The sequence below is a fragment of the Acanthaster planci genome, linkage group LG13 (genome assembly GCF_054643075.1).
Source record: "Acanthaster planci isolate LZ-2023a linkage group LG13, COTS_SCS, whole genome shotgun sequence".
Taxonomy (NCBI): Eukaryota; Metazoa; Echinodermata; class Asteroidea; order Valvatida; family Acanthasteridae; genus Acanthaster; species Acanthaster planci.
Window position 1 is genome coordinate 12,848,042 of NC_141789.1, and position 16,677 is coordinate 12,864,718.

General features: G+C 41.5%; 2 protein-coding genes across 6 annotated transcripts in view; one reads left to right on the plus strand and one right to left on the minus strand.

The window, feature by feature from the left end:
- Positions 1 to 770: 770 nt before the first annotated feature.
- gpam (glycerol-3-phosphate acyltransferase, mitochondrial) overlaps positions 771 to 16,677 on the plus strand; it is a 34,020-nt gene continuing 18,113 nt past the window's right edge. The window contains exons 1-4 of one of the 5 annotated variants that reach the window (XM_022242569.2): positions 771 to 1,145; positions 11,822 to 12,048; positions 13,010 to 13,126; positions 16,142 to 16,209. In XM_022242569.2, the coding sequence (XP_022098261.2) occupies positions 1,049 to 1,145; positions 11,822 to 12,048; positions 13,010 to 13,126; positions 16,142 to 16,209 (509 nt within the window). In that variant the 5' untranslated portion in view covers positions 771 to 1,048. Of the gene's footprint in view, positions 1,146 to 2,991; positions 3,468 to 5,960; positions 6,301 to 11,821; positions 12,049 to 13,009; positions 13,127 to 16,141; positions 16,210 to 16,677 lie in introns of those variants that run through there. The other 4 variants (XM_087144896.1, XM_022242574.2, XM_022242571.2 and 1 more) reach the window with 4 other exon arrangements.
- Positions 7,142 to 9,650, minus strand: LOC110983364 (ileal sodium/bile acid cotransporter-like). Its single transcript, XM_087145112.1, has 5 exons — positions 9,573 to 9,650; positions 9,227 to 9,325; positions 8,592 to 8,785; positions 8,251 to 8,455; positions 7,142 to 7,600 (listed from the first exon to the last, which is right to left on the minus strand). The coding sequence occupies exons 1-5, from the start codon at positions 9,648 to 9,650 to the stop codon at positions 7,142 to 7,144; spliced, it is 1,035 nt and encodes a 344-aa protein (XP_087001238.1).

The window sequence follows — 16,677 nt, forward strand, 5'->3', positions numbered from 1 at the left end:
AACCCTTTAATGCATTTTGGTGAGATGATGCTAAATTTTATCTCTTCATGTTTTGAAAATTGGAAGGGAAATGAAATAAATACTGTCCCATAATCGCCCCTATCTCATTCTATTTCATGGATCTGCCAATGATTAGGACAAGTATAATAATCTAGCGACATATATTTTTGTTCTGTCTCATAAACTCCCCATGCTTGGAATACGGATCCCTTATTTTTACCTGTTTTGGCTTTTCCGTTTCTTCTGTTGTCAACTGACCATAAAAGCACTTTCCACACCGAGATGGAATTTTCCCCCTTTTTGTGTCCGGAGCATGACAGACCCGGGAAAAAATACTGAATGAGTTCACGTAAATGGATCTGAACCATGGTGGTTATTTTCACTGCAAAAAGGGGTTCTTAATTAAGGATACTAAAATATCTCCACTTGTAAAATTTTTTATAATTTCCGTCTTCTAAATGTGGAATTCGTCTCTGTTGCACCTTTCCCCCATAATATTCGCTTTGCCTCTAACCAAATTTCGCAATAAGTGCACACAAAACCAATGGACCATGTGTGCTTTCAGCGAGCGCTCCTGGATGAAGATCCTTAATTGATACATATTCATTTTGCACTCTGATTGGCTGAATGTTACAGTTATCGATTTTTCTGGTGAAGCACCCATCCACTTATTGGCTGTTCACTCTGGATAATCTCCCGCTTGATTAGCCACACAGTCTAGACATTTCTTGACCTCCACAGTTTGGACTGAGATAACCGCGGTCTCGCCGAGCGCAACTGACGTGTAGCTGTTCCTATTTTGACTAATCCGTGCCCCGCACGTTTCCACCATGAGGAGCGCACGGCAGACACACCTGTTCGTGGACACATGGGGGTACTCACGGGGATTGTGTTCCACGCACTAGACCCCCAAAGCGTCACTCCTCTTGCGAATGATGCAAGAGGCAGGAGTGCGCCTTGATTGGCTCGCGGCGACCTCACAAACTTGCGCTTGCCTCTTCAGTTTCTCAAACTTGCCCGTGCTCAATCATTCAAATTATCAAGCAACATGTACCCCGGGGAAGACGAGATTCTCTGGTCTCCTTCGAAATACGGAACTCGGCATCGAAATGGAGAAGATATAGTGAAAAGTATCTCACTGTCAGGTAGGCTTTTTTATGATAACGCCCGTAGAAGGTCTTTTCAATGTCTCATTAAAAACTTTTCTCCTGAATTTCCACAGTTTTTGGTCGGCACTAAATCTTTTAGATTCTGCAAGTTATCGTGTTTTCCCACAGAATGTATTTTATTCTGAATAGTTCGATACCAATGTTAATACGGGCTTTGCTTTTCAGAAAGTTAGGAATTTGAACAAAGTAACTAATTTCCTTTTAAGATTTATTCTAAACGTGAATACTTTAGACAGAACTTTTGAGTCAGATTGTATCCCATTTGAAATGAATAAATAAATGGCCATTTATCAAACTACATGTATTATTGAGAATCCATCAGACTAAAACACAGGTCTTGAAATGAATTACATAAGACAGGTTCGCAAACTATTTCGAGGTAATTTGTTGCACCCGACAGCATGGAGAGTGGCGTACTATATATCAGCATAACAGCATTTGAACATGATGCATTAAATTAAACATCTAATGGGAGATTTCGTTCATAAAGGATTGGCTATAGTGAATATTTTCAGATTGTTTTCAACATGTTTGTATGAGTTGTCAGTCTCTAAGTTCAATGTAGACAGGCTTACAACTCTGGTTGTTCACATAAACATTTTAACTTTTAGCCTCGCTAAAGAACAATTTCAACAAATTTAAAAGTAAACAACAGTGAAAATGTAAATAATATTATCAGCAGTTGCTCGAGTCTAAATGAAAATTAAGGTTTTGTCTACAGAGGGTTGAGTCATGTTCTATACTCTTCATTTTGTTTAAACACACATTTCTGCATTTTTAATTGTCTTCGAATATTCCTTGAATCATGCATGATTTCAAGGCGTTTCCAAGGGATTATCCGTCAGCGAATAACTCCTCAGGGTGAAAATTAAGGGAGTAATGAAAACTTCAAGAACAACTTTAACTCTACTTCTGTTAAGATGTGGCAAGACACTAATCGGCATTTTACGGCATAAAAAGGGCTCCATGTGATAATAATAATAACATTAAAAAGTAGTCTTGTATAGCGCCAAGTCCGCCTAAATTAACGCTCTAGGAGCTTTTCATATAATAAGATTATCAAAATGATCATAACAAAGTAAAACTTGGATCAAAAATTCACTATTTAAAATCGACTTAAACCAATACGAAACTTTAGGAATCTTAAATCCACAAGTTAAGCCAGCCAGGAATGAAACATGAATTTAAATTTCAAATATTAGGCCTACACGTTAAAAGTACAAGTTAAAAATGTAGATTAAACACCAAAATTTAAACAGGAAAACACCAATTGATTACCATATAATGATATAGAAACAGCAAAGCAGACACAACAGATGGACTCGGACAAACTCAGAAACAAAAACAAACAACTAAGAAACAAAAACAAACAAGAATAAACAGACAGGCGTCTAACAAATGAAAAAAAACACCCAAGTTATATTGCATGCAATAGTGGAAAACACTGAATAGTGTAGTCCGGGTTCAACACGATATGCACACTTAGAGTGTATTTACACACAGAAACAAAGTCAGTGCAAACAGTGACATGAGATGTGCGCCTGCGACTCGTGAGTGACCCTCACAGCCCATAGTGCCGGGATGTGATTTCGTCATCGAAACGGTACCACTGGTCGCCCAAGATTGTGACCGTGGACTGGACCCTGGACTCAAATGCTCATTCATGCATATCATGCACGTGCGCCGCACGTTGTTAGTGTATGTGCAGCAAGTGAATTTCATCATATCCTCGGAACCCCCCCCCCAACAACCAACCAACCAATCAAGTCCGGGTTCAATCACGGCCATCCGTCCCTCATTTTTTACGAGAGGTGTGTGCATTCCGATCCTTCGTCCATGGTGCAACATAGGAACTAGACAATGCAATCGTCGTTCTTTGTTGTTTTTCTCGTCGTTTGTCCCCACATTTCTGCAGTTAACGAACATCAGAATTTGCCATTACAAGTATTTTGGTTACAAAAAGAGTAGATTCAGTGTCAGGATGTTGAAAAGGGACATGCAATTTTTGTAGTCGGTAATAAATATAGTCGGGTCCCTGCATTCCGTATCGGAGACGTCGAATGTGAACAATGGACAGTTATTTCCCCCCCACTTTCACATCATGTTAGACGGAATTCTGTTCCTTTTGGAGTTTTGTTTGTAATGTAGGAATGAAAGATTTGGTATGAACGGAATGTATCCCCTCCCTACGTTCCTGTACGTATGTGGAAACTGAAAAGACTTCATGGACTAATCTTATGTTCGGGCTCACGTAAAGTTCTACGGGGTAAGCGGAGCTTGTTTCTCGGCGCTTTAGTGGTACGTGGTCTCGCCCAAGCAAGCGAAGGCAGGCAAAGTAGGGAATTGTGTATTCGCCACACCTGACAATGACTACAGTCCTAGTGCAGACATGCCTGCATGACACGAAACAGTAGAAGCAGACATTCCAGAAACCTCCATATAAACTGCCCTGCCTAGGCCTAATCTAAAAGAAGCATTTGTGTAGTGTAAGCCTGCTGTAGCCTAGGGACGTGCTGTTTTTCTCTTGGCTATCAAGGGGCTACATGTATATCATAATGTTTCTTTCACTCACTGTATAACTTTTTTGTCAGCATTTTTCTGCCGGAGAACAGGCCTAGTCAAATTTTTCAGTAAAATTTACATGTATTTTACCAGTCGTGCCAGTTGAGGGTGACTTCCCTAAAATTATTAGAAATGGAGTCTGTATCAAAACAGCTTTTTCGAAGAGATGTTTTACTTTTCCACAAAAACAATTGTAAATTACTGTGTACATACATGTGAAAATACATTTTATCGAAAATGGGTCACTTGGGAGACATTCCCATAGGAACGTGCACAAAATTTTTCAAACTTTACCGTCCCATAATTCAATATTCCCTAATCCGATCTTAACCAAACTTTGCATGTTTTCCTTTCAGACCCTATTCTATCATCTCTCAAAATGTGGATGGTAAAAATTTTCCTCGTTTTGGAAGTTGGGGACATTGAAATGTCTCCCTAATGACCGATGTCTCCCTAATGTTGAAAAATTTACCACAAAATGTCTCCCAAGTGACCTATTTGGAAATATACTCTTTATTCCACCATAAACTATATGTACAGTATTCTCTCCAGACATGCCAGACTCTAGGGGCACCTGGAGGGAAAACGCATGAAGAAATGCTAAGTTTTAGATGTCGGAAGAAAACCCAGGCAATAATTGTGAATAACCTAATCCATAGGTTGACCTGGGCAAGATTTGAACCCGGGTTGCAGGTGGATGGCAAGGAAAGTACCACTGTGCCAGTGTCACTGACGTGTTTGTTGTGGAATATTAAATGAAATTTATGAAATTTTGTCAGATTGCTGAGAGCATGGAGCTTATGAGCATGGAGCTATATAATTAGTAACTAATACCCTGCTATTGCAAGATGATAGCCTGATGTTAATTAACGAGGTGTGCGTAAATGTGCATTCATTCGTGTACATGTAAATACCTCATACAGAAAGTTTCCCAATACAACAGCTTAGAAGGTGCATGTCTATTAACATTCGATAATGCCCACTGTGTAAAAATGTTCTGGCACCTGGATACGAGACAGTTTAATCCGTTCCTATTAGTCAAGAGTCTGTATGCATGGCACACAGATCTCGCCATGCACATGCCCAAGTCGATAGATGAGATTCTTCTGGACTAATTGTTCAAGGAGTATACCATCAAATGGACAGGGTTGTTCAGGGAAATACATGTAAAAGTAAAATTCTTGAACACAGTCTTCGGAAACTTTATCGTATACTGATTTTTTTTGACTCAACTAAAATTGTATCTGTGAATGGGAATAAATATGTACTTGGTCGGTCTTAAACTATCATTTAAGACTTCGCTCAGGAGAGTGAAAACTGATAATGCCCTCACCTGCCGCTCAGGCATCATTCATGTCCATTCTCCTGAGCCAGTCTTGAATGCACACCGGCCAAGCACATTTATTTCCTTAACCCTAACCCCCAGGGACCATTGAAACCATGCACATGCTTGTTAGACTCTGAATAGTTAGGGTTAATATAACATGCATCCAAGTTACTGGGGAGTATCTGTGACTCTGAGTAACTATGACTCATGGCTCGTTACTTGCAGAATAGAACACCAGCGGGCATACACACATGTTTTATCATTGTTTCCACCATTAATGCAGTAGTCTCCCTGAAATATTGCGCAATTATTTTACTCGTCTCTCTAAAAGGTACGTAATTACACTCTTTGTCAAAATATAACATTTGAATGAAATTGACATTTGAAGAATTACTTGATTAAATGTAATCACTCCGTTGTATCGTACATGTACCAGTAAGTTGTAAGTTAAAACCAGAAAGACAAGGTACATGTAAGTGTGTAAATCTGTTCCTCAATATCTACAGAGTGTGTGGGCACGTTCATTGTATTTATACATGCTGTGTATAACATGCTACAGGTGTAGTTAAATTTTTTTGTTGAAGTGAATTTTATATTTTTTCTATTAGACAATTAGGTGCAGTACCCCGGTATGTCACAGTCTCACCGAGCAATGACACAGTTATGGTGCATGTAGTAACATGTACCATGACTGATAATTTACATTCATGTAGCAGGGTTGTCAGAGGACCATTCTCTGCATTTACTTGGCACACTTGCGCAGGTTATGTGGAGTCTCCAGAATAAAGAGGGCAATACAGGCCTACTGAATTCAATCTGTAAACAACTAACTTGTTCATTGGAGCACTGGGTGGTAACATGTGTGTGCTGTTTGACCTTTAGGACACCTGACCTTTGCACTGTAGGTCAGCACACACAATGGGACCTTGATCCTGTTCAAACAGGTACATGTAGTGCCCAGGGAGGGATGGTTTCCTCACTCAGTGGTAAATCCCATTGTTCGTTTCCTTGGAAGTGTTTTTTTCCTGTGGTTTTTGAGGGTTGCTTGACGTGTACATGTACCCAGGCCTGAGTGAAAGGAATTGCACAGTGTTGCAAGGATAGAACCAAGTTTGAACTAAGATACCGCTACATTGAAAGCAGAGGCATTTTTGTGACTGTCAAGTTAAGTTGAACATTTACCTGTTTGTGAGCATGTCGGTTTATGTCAGGATACCTGTTCACCACATTTGGACAACATGGGTAAGTTTTGTCTTTGTTGAAATGAAACAGACCATTTGGCCTTGTAAGTTGTATTACTTGTATATATGTAAGATGTGTGTTCCCATTGAACCTTCAACACTATCTGGACTTTCAAAAGATTAATAACCACAAAAATCTACCTATTACTTACATGTAGCACACAAACATATCAACCTTGTAGTATTTCACCAGCGCAGTAACTAACAGGTGTATAATGCAGGTGATTTATGCACGTGTCATGTACCGTACATGCTGTGCGCACTCTTAACTGTTTCTTCCGCCTGAAGAACATGTTAATAAATTTCTTATACCATAGGATTAAACGCGTCATAACCAAGCTTTGAGGATTTGAATGAGGAAACTTGAATTTTGAAGTGCTACATGTACATGCAGGTAGATGTTATAGCAAGTTGCAGTACATTTACTGTACATGTAAAAAAGGGTTTGAGGCTGTTGATAAACTTGTAGCATTTGCATACTGTGGGTGTAGATTTGGTTATAGTTGACAACATTTGCAGTGAGATCCTGGTATTGTATGTATTGCACTTGACAAAAACGTTTCAGGCTGTATGGTGCCATTTAAACACATGCATTTGCATGTGTTAATGAAGAAAAACACTGATTGGTGTACACACTGCAGGCTGTGCAAGATTGGAACCTGTGACCTCCGCTTCACTGTGCTACACGTCAAGCCTGTTCTGCCATAAATTCCTGCGTCAAACTGATTAAAAGCAGATCTTGTGGGTTTCCCATTGAGTTTCAGTGGAGGGCTGAATGGCAAGTGAACAAGATTGACCACTGGAAATACGGTCCACTGATTCAAACCCCCTGCTTTCTTCCTTTACTGTCTGTCCTGGTCGTCATTGGGCTGTTGGAAGTCAGACATGCTGAACTGGTTGTTAGTGAGTGTCGAGGCAGTCTCCTCTCTTGGGCCTGGACGCCACTTCATCCAGGCGCGGTACAAGGCAACAATCAGCAGACAGTCCAGCACCATGATGGGTAACAGCAGGGACGGCATGACCAGCATGTCGTGGAGGAGCGGGCTGTCCGCAAAGGTCAGCAGGATGAGGGTGAAGGCCACCGCCATGTTTTGCATCCCTGTCTCCAGGCTGACCGTGCGGCACTGGACATGGTGCAGGTGGAGCGCCCAGGCCAGGAGGTAGCCCAGGCCAAAGCCCAACATGGGCAGGCCAGCCACGGCCACCCAGATTTGCCAGGGGGAAGTGAACATGGCAGGGTTGATTAGGCCAAGTATGGCCACCGCGCCAAAGATCCCCAGGAGGGTGAAGGCACTACCGAGCTACAAAGAGCCAAGAGCCAAGAAAATAAAGTCTGTTGATACTCGGAGGACAGAATCCAACCAAGCTGGGAAATTGGGTACCGTAGTTTGTGTGTGGGGTGGGGAGACATATTTGCTGAAAAGGCTGTAGAGTTACATGTACGTAGAGGTGGAGGATCTAGCAGAGTCAAGCATCTTCTAGATCTGCAACTTGGTTAGGGATAGAGAAATGGAGGATGAAGTTAGGGCCGTTTTCCAATACTCAACTTCATCTCCGTCGCAGGCTTCGTGTAGGAAACCAATCCCTGATTGTGGGCCTGAGACGTTTAGCTTAAATTGAAGTACTGTAATGTTTGGCTCTTTTGCATCTTACTGTGGCACTATTGTGTGGCACTATTTTGTGGCACTATCAGACTTACTGTTGAGCTTACAACCTCAAAAGTCAGGAAGTTAAAAAAAAAAAAGCTGAAGCCTGAGATGGAGCCGAAGTCGACTATTGGAAAATGGCCTAGAGTTGTGTTTATTTACTTTCTAGGCCTGTGCACAGATTGCTTTCAGTGAAATCAACTATGCATAATGGTACATGCAAGGGCTCATTGCAAAGAACAAGGCCAAACAAAGGGGAAAGGTGCTTCATAGGTGAAGGATTTGGACCTGGTAAAACTTCTTACCCGTGCCAGCAGTGGAGCCCAGAGTGGTTTCTTGTACTTGAGGAGCATGCCAAAAGGCACAGGTACCACTATGAGAGCTAGGCCAATGGCAATACTGTCATAGGGAATCACAGTGCTCTCCTGGGTCCAGGAACGGCTGTAGATGAAGAGGTTGAGAGGCATCATTCCCATGGCGACAGACGTGGACAGAGCAGTCATGGTAATGCTGAAATTGAGAAGATGGAACCTGGAACTGTACATACATGTACATGGACATGTACTTAGATATGTCTAGAACTAAGAAGGCGTTTGTGTTTGCATGATGTTAACTGGATCTACACATGCTAGATACATGTACGTACCTCAGGCACACGTCCCCGTGCGTCAAATAGGTGAACACATTGGAGGAAACACCCCCTGGGCAGGTAGCAGTCACCACTATTCCCAGTGCAGAGGCCGGTTTGAGTTGTAAGGCATGGGCCAGACCAAACGCTGAAAGAGGGAGGGCCACAAACTGGGACAAGAAACCGACGGCGACACCGTGGGGCCGACGAAGCTGGAATGGGAGGGGGAGGTAGGGTGAAGAATGACAGCTTCCGGTGAACTTCATATCTCTTGCTTTGAGTATGTAATATGGAGATCTAATCCATATTCACCTGAGGCACTCTGTGCTATGGAGGTACTTCATTTTGCCATCAATTCAGTTTTATATAGGTACCGTACATGCTGTACCTATGCGTATACTAGTTTTTGGCCTCAAGTCTGGCATCAGTGAAGTGTTGATAGGGAGTCGTTCCCCTTGCATTGTCAGATTCGTAGAAAATGGATGTGAGAGCAGAAGTCTGTTCTAAAATTTCCATTACCAATTCAGCGCTATTTCTCGCATGGTGCACTCAAAATCTGGTGTATCACTTCACCAACCCCAAAGAAACCAGCATTTACAATGTACCGTACGTGGACAATTCACGAGTTCATTTTTCCTCAACGGGTGACTTACCACTCTTTTGAAGTCACTCGGGGAGAGTGTGCATCCCATGACAAACATGTTAACAACCAGCACAGTTGGGGATAGTATTTTATTTGCCAACTGTAGATCCTGTGTGGAGGGGAAAATCACTGCCATTTATAATCTCAGAAGCAAAAAAACCAACCAGAAACCACTGAAATTGATCGTCTTTTGAACTTTGCTGTGTGACTTTCAAGGAACTCGGATTGAGCCACTTGCAAAGTGAATGTGGGGTTTAGACTTCCCCCAGTCCTGCAAAGTTCTGGTGGATACCAGAGGGTGTGGAAGTGCTGGGAGTAGTGTTACTGGGTGAACAGAATGAGACAGCCGCACAAACCTGGATATGCTTTGGTGGCCAATCCTCAGTCGGCAAAGTTGTCAGGTTAGGGTCTGTGGTCTGGTTGTCGCTCTCCATTGTTGCAGAAATGTGTAGCAAATCACTGCTCTGAGATACCGTACCTTAGCTCCTAGATAAATTTTGCATTGGTTGGCCAATGTACACTTCCCAAACTGACATCTGCGGTTTACCTGTAGTAGTTACCCATGGTGCCATATGCATTTTACACAGAGTATAAAATTGTATGTAATTTTCTTGTCTTTGTTTTATTTTTTGCTATTTTGCTATTTTGTATTTTTTTTTTAGGTATGTGCTGATAGTAACTATTAGACATGTCTGGCTCCATAACATATGTACATGTAGGGCTTTTATGTGTCATTAATAAAAAGTAATAAAAAGGTATTTCAAATGTTCATAAATTGGCTGTTTATATTGCCTTCCAGCCAGTTTTGTAAATTGCTTCAGGAGGAGAGGAGACAGCTGTGTGTGGCTTTAAACCGAACAGAGGCAAGGAAATATTTAATGAGCAAAGTCAGTCAAGCAAGAAAAACATTCTTCCAAATTAGAATTCATATAAAGCCATATGACGTAAACATTGGACCGTTATCTGAGGCACACATGTATACTTTAGGCCAGCCTGGTGTCTTGGCTGATTGCAGAGCTTGAATCTGGAGGTTTCTGGCTCAAATCCCATTGCAGACCCATTCTCTGCCAAACCAAATGCTCATTTAAAGGCTGAAAACCTGATCTCATTTTTTTGGTCTCTTTGATTGAAACTTTGATTATACGTTTTCTTTCTGTGTAATTACGTGAATATTCCCCTACTGTCGCATTATGCAAGATGTATATATTCAGGCACATTTCACGTGATTGCCCTCTCTGCCACATGCTGACTGTGGCTGGCGTTGGTTTAATCAACTTGTATGCAGTTAATGTGAAACCGAAACCAGCTGCAAAATGTTCAGTGAGTTTTAATAAAGTCAGAATAATTGATTAATCACCAAGAAGTCAGGATTACAAACAACCCAAGTCAGAGTAACGACTTTAAAAAGTGGCCTTAAAGTGGTCGTAAGCATAATTAATAGAAATGCTTAGAAGTCCAAGCCAACGGCAAATGCATTTACCACAATAAGTAGCGAGGCGCTTGTACTGTACATGTGCATAAAGACACGCACACAGCAGCCTGGAGCTCATGTGCTGTGCATTTGAAGCTCGCCGCACTTGAAAGCTACATGTACATGTATCTCATGGGGGACGTTCCTTACGAGTAGCTCGCGTGTGTTGTTGCCGCGTTTTCTGCTTCATGAGGCTGCGTGGCAAATGCCTACCCTGTTTGATTTTTGTGAAGCGGCCTCACTCGCAGTTCAAGGCAGAAAGCACTGAACAGAAATGCGATAGCACACGATGAACTACAGTAGGTGTTGAGCACACAGCCACTAAAAGGCTTCTTGCTCATTAGATGGCTCATCATGTGTGTGGCAGGCTTTAGGAGTATTCTGGTCTAACCTGTTTAACCCTAACCCTCCCAAATCGTTTTCTGCAAAGTGGAGGAACTTGGAGTTTTGGGGGTGTATGGCAAAGTGCATGGCTGATTTCGAATGATGCCATACGTGAAGGTCGTGGATTCGACCTTATGTTGTGTGCTTAGTAAAGCACAAATTTAGCCCGATATTTCTTTTGAATCAACTGCACAGCTCAAGAGTCCTATTCACACTGCCTCAACATAATGACAGGAATTGAATGCAAATTCTTCATGTTGAAATTTGGAGGATTTCGGAGGATTCAGGATGGCTCCTGCATGTAGTAAAAGGGCGTAGTGGGTTAGGGATAATGAAGATTTAATGATGAGTCCCCCTCCCCAGGTAAAAAGTTGTGCGCAAAAAGCCAAGGCAACTTTGATCTGGAGTTATAAATTATTTGCCTAGTCCAACCTGTGTGATTTGTAAGGCTCTCCACAGCTGTAACAATACATTTGATTTGGTACTATGGAATCGTGAAATTTTTCACCGGGTCACATTTTAAGGTTTGTCACAATACTCCACATACATGTACATTCTGTTTGACAGTCACCTGAAGTTGAACATACAGGTAGCGTAGTGTTTGAAAAATCAAAAATCTTTTCATCAGAGGCAAGCCCTTCCTTGCAAAGATTTTTGTGGTGTGTCCGTTTACTAACTGTGCCGAACTGGCTCTGCTACTGATATAATGCACCTCAGATGCTGTACATGTGTGCTCACTTCTCCACATAGGAATTAAGATCAGTAAGATGGACTTAGAAAGGATGGAGGAAGTCTACCGCAAGTGGGAGAGCAAAGCGAATCCTGCCTCGCAGACCTCACAGAACTCTCCAACGAGGACCACAATGATGCCTGCAGTGATGCCCAGCGGCAAGAAACAGTGGAACGACAAAATCAGGGACGACAAGCCAGAGAGACGGAGAAGACGGTCAGGGAAATCGTCGCAGCCGCCATCACTGGTAAGTGGACTTTAGGGAGACAGTTTAAAGAACAGTGTCGCAATCTTATTAAACACTATGCTACGCACACACATGCTTCACAGCTTGGTCGATTCCTCGGTTGCTTGTGAGTCCTGTCTACTTGTCATTTTGCCTTTGAGAAAGATTCTGCTAGGACTGAAATGTCAAGCCCTCCATATCTTGTGACCACACTACACATGTCACGGTAGAAGTCAACTTGAACATGAAAGCTTATTAACTGTTTACAAATTACCACACGGGCACCTGGACAGTTTTTGAAAAGTGTTGTAAGTGTACTGGTAAGTCCATGTGACCAAATACTTACGAATAGAATAAATGGAATGTGCGAATAAATAAAAAATGTTGCATTATAGACGCTTTTGCCCCTCAGACTAGTGGCTTAAAAGTTTGCCTACTGACAATCTTAAAAAATTTACAGTTAGATTTCATGTCATCATGTACGGTTAATACCATTATGCTAGTTTTGTTTTATTTACTGGAACCAAAGGAAAGGTTGACTTTGGCTTTTTACTTGATAGATGTCGGAAGGGATTATGAATAGTGCTGAAAGTATTGATATTTTTTTCTAGCGATATCGACCGTTCCTGATTGACTTCACGAATATTCAAAGGATAGTTACACAGTGAATCACTGACGAATGAGTTAGAGTGTCAGACTACATGTCCTCAAGAGGAAAATACGGGGCAGCTGTTTAGTTAGTAGAGGTCACAGTTTAAGCTTGCTATGGCAACTGTGGACAAGCGATGAACCTATCACAGGCCAAGAACCGGGTTTTTTTCTTCATGCGCAGGAAATCTGAATTTCCTTCAGCGCGCCCACGCCTGGCTTCTTCAGCGAGGTCTCTTGACCAGCGAATAATTTCAGGTTTCGTTTGTGGAGAGTTTAAACTGAAATGTGATCTCTGACTTCAGTCCCTTTTCGTCTGTTTGTGTGTTGGTAGGATCTTGTGCCAGAGCTGGCTCGTTTCAAGTACACGCCGCCGGCGTTTTACGAGACGACAGGGGGCCAGCGGCCTTTCATGGGGAAGTGTTGCGCAACTTGTAACGGTGGAAGCAGGGTGAGTGGACATGCACTTTGTGGGTTGATTGCAATGCACATGGCTCAGATGATATGACTCATCAAGCCACAATCCTGCTTAGTAGCTGTAGTCAGCCGACCCCAGCAAGCTCGGTGGTCGAGTGGTTAAGACATCTGCACTAGTAAGCAGGAGGTCGTGGGTTCGAGTCCCACCCGAGTAAGCTTGTGAGGTTTTTTCGCAAGCTCTCGGACAAGCACTGAGCATACAGTGCTTATTAATATACGTTGGGTAAGGGCAAACCTGTTATATATAATTAGCTGTAGTCAGAGAATTGCATTACGTAATCTTGCTAGTCTTGTGGTTACAAGTTTCCAAGGAGATGGTGGCCCCATTATATTCAAATTCGATATCCATCACCCAGTTGGGTGTGTGTGCTTAGCTTTGGGAGACAAAACCACACTGGGAAATCCTCCATTGTGTGTGAAACCCAGCAAAATGCCAACAGCTTTTTCCAACTAGCCCATCATTGTTGGCTGAAGATTTGCACAATGGGGAATACACACTGGCCAGCGGTGTTGGCATGAAATGTAGGATAAGAGAGACTCACAATACACCCTGTACTGTACATCCCTCCCCCTTTATCTCATTTTCATCTGAGAAAAGGTTTTTTAAAAAGGTGGGCAGATACATGTACAAATCGGGCTTTGTATAGTGTAGCGTTAATTGCCAGTTGTAGCTTGTCCAAAAACGAGAGGATCTATAGAGGCCTACATGTACTTATGCACATGTTCATGTACATGGAGTTCATGGGGGAAAAACAGTCAATACTCCTATACATGTACATGTAAGTCCATTTCTGACCTGCTCTGCAAAAAGGGTATTAAGGGACACTGTGCTGATTCACGCTAACAACTTTTTTTATGTAGACAGGGTGATTTTTTACTTCTTGGTTTATTGGCTTCTATTATATCAGTACTTTCACAATTCATACGAGAAACCTAACTGTTGCTATGGATATTCAAGAGACTTTTTTCTTGGCTGATTTCTTTTTCCACTTGCTGTGTTTAAAGGGCTTTATCTAGGAAGCAATTCTGTTAATGTGTATGATATGATTACGCTAAAATCAATACATCTCCAGATTGCAAAATGCCACAGGGTTCAAACCTACACCAAATTAAAGCTTATGATGTGACCAATTCAAATGTGCCTGTAACTCAGTTTGAAAAAAAGTCCCATATTACCCATTTTTGTGGAGCCGGTCACATTTAAGCATGCATTTCGGTTGTGAAAAGTATATATTTATCCCAAACATCAGCTGGATGTTTTTAAGCCCACCTCAAAAGAAATATTGGAGATGGCCCCATGATTTTAAAGCCCTTTTTACACTTGCTCGCGTACATGTGGGTTTGTGTGCAGTCAAGTTGATCTTCCCTCTCTTCGGCCCCCGTCCCCCGATTCTAGGTGATAGAGACCAGATGTTCAAACTTTAATTCCTTCATTTGCTATCATAGCCAAACTTTATTTTTAAGATGTGACGTTTTGTATTCTGGGGAGTTATTTTGTTTTAATTAATTTTATTTTTGGGGGGTGGAAGTTTGTTGTCGTCCACTGACAGACATATATACTGGTACAGGTGCAGAAATCTATAAGCTTAGAGGCTTTTTTGGGGACTGGGTGTTGTCCCAGGGCTTTTGGGACTTTTTGGACAACCTCAATATGCAGTGTTCTAATCAACTATCGATGAAGGGCAACAAACTCTAAATGTTATATAAAAAAAATGCTAAAAGTGTGCATTTTTTAATTTGTTTTTTTGTGTAAGATTTTGGTTTTGGATTGCTGCCAAGTTTGGAAGGACCATTCTAGATGTCTGTGTTTACTGTCTGTTGCGCAATCCGAAATACGTGTGTGCCCTCAGTATCAGTGTGACAAATCACCTTAATACTCGTTCAGAAAGTGATGTTATGTATACTCTTTGTCTGGGCTGTGAACAGTTTTGTGTCGGCTAGTCAGCAATAGATCTTTTTCCTGATTAATGCGGACATGTCGATTATGGGAACAAGGTCCGGTTTTTGTGCTTGTTATCACAGTTTGCCTCAATAAGGAAAGTTAAAAAAAGAGGTTTCGAAATTTTTTGGGGTTGCTCATGCGCACACCCGCTTGCATGTGAGTGGGTCTGCAGTATGTTTGAAGATGTTTGTTTGAATGTATATTTATGGATATATATTTCACGTGAAGCAAACGTGCTAGTTCAAAATGTGATCTTACTTATGTCCTTCTTTGTCTGCGATTGGGAGCATATATATATATATATTTTTTTTGGTCAATTGCTATCATGGACGATTTCTCGGCTTGATTCACATCTGTTGACGACATGGCCAGGGTTCACTTTTGAGAATGTTATCAGCATTAATACCTTGGAGAGATTTCAGGGTATCACTTTGAAGGGGCCTGTGCTTCCCACCCTACAGCCACCCACACCTTACAAAGATAACGATTCATTGCCTACTGAATGCAATCATTAGTCCAGAGGACTTGCAAAAACCATGATCATTAAAAAGATTGTGCCAGAATCAACTATTGTTCCTCTGAGTTATAGGGACTACATCTTCTAAACAAGGAATTTGTTTTAAGGAAACAGATATTTTGTCAAAGAGAAGATTTCATTTAACCTGCTTATGTGTTCTTGTAACATTACAATTGATACCATTGGGTCTTTCTTCTTCTTGCTTTCCTTTATAAATGATTCCTATATAACACCTGGTGTTTTTTTTTTGCCAGAAACTCTTTGAAGCCCTCTATAAGTTAACAATTCTCAGGAATCATTACACAGGCCCATTCTTGTGGACAAAGCAAAGAGTGATACCCCAGTGCGGGGACTTTGCCAAGCACCGGCGTAGAAGTGCAATAAAACTTTGGTTTTCATCAGTGTGGCAGAGCTCTGCAGGGCTGATGGTTTGATGTCTTTGCCATCAAATCAGTGTAACGCTTTGCACCTTGACGATGCCTCTTCCTGATTTGGTTTTGTTTTTGTGTTTTTTTTCCCCCCTTCTCCAGGAGATGTTGTTTACTTCAGACATACCTTCCATGGGGTTCCGAAATGTCTTAAAATTCAATAAACCAAGGTGGGTGAAATAAATGCATCGTGGATTTGGATTATTTGGGGCTTCAACTCCCACCCCTTCAAATGTGTTGTAATTTTTGTTTGTTTGTTTGTTTGTTTTTCTCGTTCCAATGAGGCATTGCAATTTGGACACGAAAAAGGCCTAAGAAATAGTTCTTGTTATTTACTGACCTCCCCTATTTTGATGGTGCAAGGATTTTGGTAGACTGTTGTATTGGAAAGGCGTAACAAAAAATTGGAGTTTAAGTGCAGTGCAGAAAGGGGTCAACGGGTTTATGCATGCAACTTGTTTCCTTTCAAGATTTGTTCATTTAATTTGAAACTAATGCCGCGTAATCTCTCCTGCCGTTGGTGTTTTTAACGGGTTTACACTTTTCTGCTCACTGGATCAGTGTGAAAAAAAAGTGCCAAATATATCATTCATACCTACCCTGTTTTTGACGCTGTGTAACAGGAAGTAAACCTTTTT